At 42.9% G+C, this 7,826-nt stretch overlaps 1 protein-coding gene across 2 annotated transcripts; it reads left to right on the top strand.

The window, feature by feature from the left end:
- The first annotated feature begins 3,801 nt into the window (after nt 1–3,801).
- On the top strand, nt 3,802–7,486 carry LOC100382832 (uncharacterized). 2 transcript variants are annotated; one of them, XM_020545163.3, is made up of 5 exons: nt 3,802–4,024; nt 5,468–5,580; nt 5,655–5,730; nt 6,143–6,226; nt 6,314–7,486. In XM_020545163.3, exons 1-5 carry the CDS (start codon nt 4,019–4,021, stop codon nt 6,977–6,979), a joined length of 945 nt encoding a protein of 314 aa, XP_020400752.1. In that variant the 5' UTR covers nt 3,802–4,018; the 3' UTR covers nt 6,980–7,486. The 2 variants fall into 2 exon arrangements, with proteins under 2 accessions (XP_020400752.1, NP_001169001.1); NM_001175530.1 differs by having other exon boundaries at nt 3,958–4,024; nt 5,468–5,730; nt 6,314–7,123.
- The last annotated feature ends 340 nt before the right edge of the window (nt 7,487–7,826 follow it).

Genomic DNA, 7,826 nt, shown 5'->3' with positions numbered 1-7,826 from the left:
CCTACCGTTAGAATCGCCAGCCTCCGCCCGTGCTAAACCACCCTCCCTTGGACCGAGAACCGGGCCACCGGCGGCAAGCCGCCGTCAAGCTTCCCCGGCGGTCGGCTCTTCTCCCTCGCTCGGCCGGTTCGCCACGTCGTCTGGCCGCGACGCCGTTTCTCCCCCCCCCCCCCCCCCCCCCGCTCTCGCTGGCAAGTGGGCCCACAGCAACGCCGTCACCCTCGCAGCCGCGCCGTCTCCCCCTCGCTCTTGGACTGCCACTGGGCCGAAAGCGCTTCAGCGCGCGCGCTCGCGCCCGGGGTGGGCCAAAAGCCGTGTCCCCAGCCCGGGAAAGAGGAATTCTCTTTTCTTTTTCTTTTTCCACCCTTTTTCCCCATTTAAATAGTTTTCTCAATATTTTATGCACCAAAAATTATCAAAAAGGATTTCCAAGGTTACATACAATAATGTTGTTAGAAAATGACACACTATGATTGATAAACCACTATTGATGTATTGTTTTATTGCCTGTTTCCTAGAAGAAGCGGGGACCGCAGATCCGAATCCCGTAGCTCCGGAAGAAGGGCCGGAGCCCGAACTTCCGGAAGTAGATCTTCTGTGCCAGGAGAGCTTCAACGAAGGCAAGTCCATCCTTCCCTTGATGCATAAATTACCCATTCTCTCTACCACTGCCTAGGCCGGGAACTATGGGGGAATATTGCATTGTGAGTGAGAGATGGCCCGCATTAACATATACATTCTGGATACGAAATGTGGATTGGGAAGAAAGGAAATGTGTTTTCTTCAAATAAAGTCTCCTCTTGAAAAGTTTTGCGATGAAGGGTACTCACCCTCATCACCCTGGGAGTGGGATGATCAGGGACTCCCTGGTTTAGGGGAGGGCCTAAGGTGTTGGCTCAGCTGGTTTAGGCGTGAGCAGAAGGATTGTCCCCTCATATAAGGACCGACTTGTCATTTTCACTACCTGTACTCCTTTATCGTACAACCACTCGAGACTGTGTGGGCAGTCACTCAATCCGAACTCGTGCGGTCCAACCCCAGGGTTAAGAAGGCTGGGGAGCACCGGGAGGATAAGGAGGGGGAAAGTTTTGTCCAGTTTGGACATGGTGGTGGCCTGACTCCTTCCGGATAACCATTAAGGTTAGGATGTACGAGTAAGGAAAGAGATCCGGCATTCGGGTCTCGCGACGGTGAGATCGCAGAAACCGGGCTAGTGGGTAAAGTGTACCCCTCTGCGCAGAGTTGAAACCTATTCGAATAGTCCGTCCACTGGTATGGACGAGTCTGGTATGGTATGGTATGGCAATTAGAACTTTCTCTATGAGTTTCATGAAAAGGGGAATGTGTGAATAAATAAGTGTTAAGAAAGAAACTAAGGCCACGAGAGCGGGAAGCTCCGTGGCGGTTGAGTTTTTGGTTATTATAAGACTATGGGAAAAACCTTCAAGTATCTGCCTTTCTCTAAGAAAATGATGAGTGACCACAACTCCACCAAATTGAGCATGTATATCGTAGGTCTCTTTCTCTCTACGGGAGCGGGGTGGGCTTGCGGAATACCTAGTGTATTCACCCAGATTTATTTATGTTTTTCAGCAGCCGAGGACTTCTTTTCTGCTATGCTTGATTAAGAGGGCTGTGTCTGCACCCAGTTCTGCCTGTGGCTTGGGCTAGTATATTTTCCTACTGCGTTTCTTAATTTGGCTCTCTCGAGCTTGTACCCCGGTATTGTAATAATTTTTATCTAAACTCTGTACTATTTGAAGTAAGGAATGTGTTTACTAGCCTCCTGGGACTAGTAATTGTATCACATTTGAGTCCCAAAGGATCAGTACGCTTCACTTGGTCGTAGGCGAGCGCGGCGGTCCTGGGGCTGTCGAAGGTGCCGATCCACACGCGCTCGCCGTTGCGCGTGGAGTCCCTGATCTCCGCCGCGTACTTTCCCCAAGGCTGCTTCCGCACCCCGACAAGCTCAAGCACCGCTACCTTGACAGATCTTCATCATCGACAAACTTGATACAAGGAATCACCCCACTTGGTACACCCACGTGTTCGTTTCTCGCCGACAAGAAGCCCGATGTCGAGATTGAGGCCAATGATGTCGACGACAAGACAATCAAGATCGACAATCCAAAGTGTGAAGACTAGCTTGCCACAAACCAACAGATCGTCGATTATCTTCTTCTCTTTGTGTCCAAGAATATCATGGTGCAGGTGGTAGTAGCCAAAGAATCTTCACCTGAATTTTAAAGCACCACTAAGGTGTTGTTCAAGTCCAAGACCGCATAGTATGTTGCAAGAATACATACTCTCGATGACGAGATGGTTGTTGGCAATCCGTTATAATAAGAAAAACACATGGAGTACATCATCACTGACCTTGACAAGGAGTACGATTTAGTTGTGAACTCCATCTTCGCTAAGACTATCTCCAACACACTCCTTATTCCACTCTATCTCACTCTCTATTTGAAACACCACTCTACAAACAGTATAAAACAGTACTTTACACGACTATTTAAACGGCCTGCTAAAGAACCATCTTTCGCACTCTGATTTCATTATTTCTCATTCTAACGCTAACTCCAGGTGAAGTTCGTGTTCAAAGTTTATTACTTTCAAGTTTCACCTATGCAGCACCCCTCTAGGCGACTTTCACTAGTCAAGTTTAAATATGAGGGGATTTAATTACATCCAATCCCTCTCGATCCACCCGTAATCGAACAAGCACGTAGTGTGTCGAGCCAACCTCAAGAACTTGTGTTCTTTGATGTTTGGGATCCTACACTATAGTATGCTAGTATATACAAGTACTATATTAGTTTTGTGGTTGCTTAAAACAAATTTACCGTGGTTTCATTTATTAAATTATACATTTAAGGTCTTTTAGTAATTTCAGGAGTTCTAAACCCATGTTGAACGTCTGTTTGACCAAAAAAAATCCTTGCTATCTAAAGTGGTTGGGAAGGTGAATATGAGAAGCTCAATCCCTTATTCGCAAAATTAGCCATCTCATGTCATATATATATTGGCGCTCATTAGCAAAATGGGTCGTCATAGAAAAACATAGCAATGTCGTAGAAGTAAGTTTGTTTGTCTTAGGCTAGTTTGAGAACCATATTTTTCTAAAAAATAAACTAATTTCTAAAAAATAAACTAATTTCTCTTGAAAGATGGAAATCTTTTAAAAAATAGAGTTACTAAACTAGCCTTTAGTTTGTGCTTCTATATTTTTGAGACGAAGCTTTTTATATAGCTACTTACCGTATAAATCACACACCGAGCGAAGTCTTGTAGACTTGTAGTACGTTATACCTCTTGAGAAAATTGTCATAGGTGGTCATAATGTACGACCTGCTAAAAACAGCTACTAAAAATACACAACCTACTACATTATTATATGCTACTAGCTATGTTATGTTGATTTTTTAAAAACTTTGACCAATAGTCTTATTTAACAAAAAATATAAAATATTATTTATTTTGTTATAATTTGTTTTATCACTTAAGTTAGTTTAAACGTGATTTGAAATTTTAGATTTTCACATAAATATTTTGAATAAATGAGTGGCTAATTTTTTTAAAAAAGTCAACAACGTTATATATTTAAAAATGGAGTAAGTACTTTATTTGTACATGCATATATGCAAGCTATAGATTTGGACGGATCCTAAAAGTAAAAGCCTAGTCTATCTTCAGCGGACCCTATAAATAAAGTACAAATTAGTATTTTTTATTATAGATTGTATTATTTGTAGATTGAATTTTGAAATAGCAAATGAGATAGTAAATACAATAGTTCAGCTGGAGACACGTAGTGGGGACCAGTTCGGACGTGCCCCACACGACGCCACGTCACCACCCCACGTCGTGTCGAAGGGCAGCGCCGCGGCGGGCGCTCCTCGAACCTCTCTATAAACCGCCCACTGGACACGGCCACTCCATTTTAGACTCTACTCCCCGCTTACGATTCAAGTCAGCGGTTTAGGGTTCGAGATCTCGGCATTGCGCCGCGGAAGCCATGGCGGTGAGCATTGGGTTTCCCCTTTCCTTGCTTTCCTATTGACCAGTCATCGCTTTCGCGAGCTTGTGTGCCGTGCCATTTCCGATTCGGGGGCACCTGCTTGGCTGCTTGCTGTTTCTTTTTATTTCGTTTTCGGAGCTTGAGAACTTGGGGCAGGTTTTCGACTTGTGGATTTGCTCCGGTGCTGGCCGCGTCTCCCCAGCCTGTCCTAGTATCAAAGAAACGAGGGAACTATTTGCAAGAAGCGAAAGGGGGGCACTAGAACGTCTGAGGAACTGGGAAACTAACACTTGGGAGGTTGGGATGGTTGGTCGTTATAGTCAAATCTCGTTCATTTCAGTAGACATTTTTACCTTGTCAAGTCCTGGAAATGAGGCATTTTTTTGGAGCCATGAGTATCTGTTGATGATTTGAAGTGCTCGGTCATATCACTGTTTTTAGTGCTTGTTGTCTCTTCCTTGTAGTGTTTAGTTAAAATATCTTGGGCCTTTTCTCTGTTTGTCTACTTGCTTGTGCTCAGTGATTTAGAGGGTGTGTTTTGACTACCGTACCGTTTCATTACTCTTTTTTTTGTCGGTGCACTTTAAGAGGTGTCAAGAAAGCAAGGAAAAATAAGCAAACTCTGCTGAATGTCAAGCTTACCTCTGTATACATAAAATGGGTATAGCCTTTACTGAAAGTTGCCTCAAGTCTGCCTATTACGTTGATATGCAATACAACAGCAGTATTTAATTCGTGGGGGATGTAATGTGCTACTGATATGCTGTTGTCTAGCAAGTGCAGTAGGTGAAGTTTAATGAATGCTGCAAAAAAGAATAATCAATGTTACATATTTGTCTCCCCACCCCCCGCAACCCCCACATACGAGAAACATGTATGAATACGAGAACATGAAAACCTTTTAGTGAAGTGAATTTCTTATTTTAGCAATGGAAATAAAGACCTATATTAGCACTCAAATCAGAAGAGGGGCATGGTTAATAATGTGCATGGATGTACCTGACTATTTTTAGTGAACTCATGTCAAAGCTGCCAAGAATATCTTTTGGTTGTACCCTGCCTAAAATTAGCTAAAAACATTGGAACAAAGGCCTCGATTATACCTAAGTAATTTCTCATGAATTCGTGAGAAAAAGGCCAGGAATGTGCTATGCATCAATTGTAGTTAACCTGAATGAAATAATTTGCTATGAAGCGTTTTCTCTATGCATGAAGCAGAGTTCCATGTCGATGTTGTATATTCTATGAAGAAGTTCATACTTATGTATGTTGTATGCCAGTGTGTGTTAACTTAATACATCTGTGCTAGTGTCTAACTGTTCTTTTTTCATTTTATCTTTTTTAAGTATACTAAATAAATGCCTGTTGAGGTGGATTATTCTCTTATCTTCTCAATCCACAATACCACTTATTAGTTGTTTATTTTCTGCCATTTCACTTTTGTAGACAAGCACACTTAGTACCGTGAAGGTGAGCAATGTATCACTGAAAGCAGCACAGCGTGAGATAAAGGAATTCTTTTCCTTTTCTGGTGACATTGTGCATGTTGAAATGCAGAGGTTAGTACCATATGCATGGTGCCTAGTTTTCACCTTGTGCTATGAAACATGTTTATCTATTTAGTGTTATGCAGTGGCGATGAACTTTCTCAAGTTGCCTACATTACTTTTAAAGACAACCAAGGAGCTGAGACGGCAATGCTTCTCACGGTATATTTATTGTCTCATTTGAAAGTTTTGGAGGACTCAAACTATTTTTCATGGATTGATGATTCACTATCTGTATTATCGTGAAAGTATGGTATCCATATGTTTTCTTATTTAATGTGTTAATAATCAATATTTCAGCAATGTGCCATTGTACTGCAATTTGTTGCCATGACATTTTTAAGTCCCAACCAAAGACTGTATCCCTCTTTTGCTGGTTGTTTCATGTGATATCTTTGCTTGTCATTGAATGTTGCCTTCTACATAGCCAAATGTTCCAACTAATTTTCCAACATCTTGTCTACCTTTACCTGTTAGTTGTAGCTTGAAACCATGCTATCTTTGGTGTCAATGAGAACTTTGTTTGCAAATAGATGTCCGGCAAATTCTAACATATACTTTGGTGCTATCGAAGGGAGCCACAATAGTTGATATGGCTGTAATCGTCACGCCAGCCAATGATTATGAGCTACCAGCTTCTGTTTTAGCTGCTCTTGAGGTATGATTAGAACCATACTATTTACATGTTACAACATGGTATTGCTATAGTTGTTGTACAGCGTTGTAACATTGCTTTCATTTCCAGCCTAAAGACACAAAACCTTCTGCCCTTCAAAAGGCCGAGGACATTGTTGGGACCATGCTGGCAAAGGGATTTATCCTCGGTAGAGATGCACTGGACAAAGCAAAAGCTTTGGACGAGAAGCACCAGCTCACGTCAACTGCCACAGCTAGAGTGTCTTCCTTTGACAAGAGAATAGGCCTAAGTGAGAAGATCAGTGTTGGCACTTCAGTTGTAAATGATAAAGTGAAGGAAATGGATCAGAAATACCAAGTCTCTGAGAAGACAAAGTCAGCGCTGGCAGCTGCTGAACAGAGTGTCTCGACCGCTGGATCTGCTATCATGAAGAACAGGTATGTTCTCACCGGAGCAGCATGGGTAACCGGTGCTTTCAGCAAGGTCACCAGTGCTGCCAACGATGTTGGTGCAAAGGCTGAGGAGAAAATAGCAGTCGAGCAGGAGGACAAGAATGCCGAGGGTGGGCCTGGACAAGCAAACATCTCAGATATCCCTGCAGCACACAGGGAGTTGGACAGTGAATTCGCAAACATACATGTCTCTGAAACCCCTGAAGATGTTCCCATCTCTACCGTGACTGTCCCCGCTGTTACAGATGAGGAGCCCAGCACGGCCACTCCAGCAGCTGAAGTTTCTAAAAAGCCAGAAGCTGCGCAGGGATTAATACTATAAGTGATACAGTTTTGCTTCATACATGGATGCAATGTAAATAGACATGAAATGAGGTAGCCATTGAACTCATTTGTGATGTTGTGGTTGACATCATCAGATCGAACCCTCTTTGAAGGTTGAAAATGATTGGGACCTGAAGAATTTTGCAATTTGTACCTGGTACTTTTTATCAAATTATCAGTCTTACCTGGCAGTGGGAAACTGGGAAAATGGAATTTATTGCTTCTGGAGCTGTGCTGATACTGGTCCATCTATTGTTTCTTGGTATAGCAATTGCTTCTGTTTGAGAGATTATTATGGCTGTTAACGAGGGAGCTGTAGTTCCACGTGTGCTGCACATTTGCGTTCCTGAAGCAGCAGCTTTCTGGAACATGACCGAATTATTTGGACGATTGTCCTGTTTGAATGTTGTAGTTTTAAAAAACCATGGTATCAGAGACCAATCTCGTATTTGAAGCATTTATATCATATCCTGTCAGTGAGCCTCGGAAGGTTGGAAACCTAAGACACTGCCGGAGTGCCCATGTTCATTTTCTGAAATCTGGTAGCTTGCCGAGTCAGGTAAGAATAAGCCCAGATATCGGGCTCGTTATTTTCGTTCTGCGTCTGTTTGGAGAATAAGCCCAGATACTGTGCTCGTTATTTTCGTTCTGCGTCTGTTTGGTTTCATTTAGCCAAAAAGATAGGATTTCTGCAACGCGTGTGGCCGGCCAGTGCTGTGTATGGCTCGCGCTTGCAACGACGATAATGTCTGAAAAATAAAAGCACCAGGCGCCGACGCTTGCAAAGACCATGCCAGGATGTCAACATTACATGTGTTGGCACATTCATGTTTTCTTTGTAGGCT

Source organism: Zea mays, chromosome 10 (genome assembly GCF_902167145.1).
Source record: "Zea mays cultivar B73 chromosome 10, Zm-B73-REFERENCE-NAM-5.0, whole genome shotgun sequence".
NCBI lineage: Eukaryota > Viridiplantae > Streptophyta > Magnoliopsida > Poales > Poaceae > Zea > Zea mays.
This window is presented reverse-complemented; position numbering and strand designations above follow the sequence as displayed.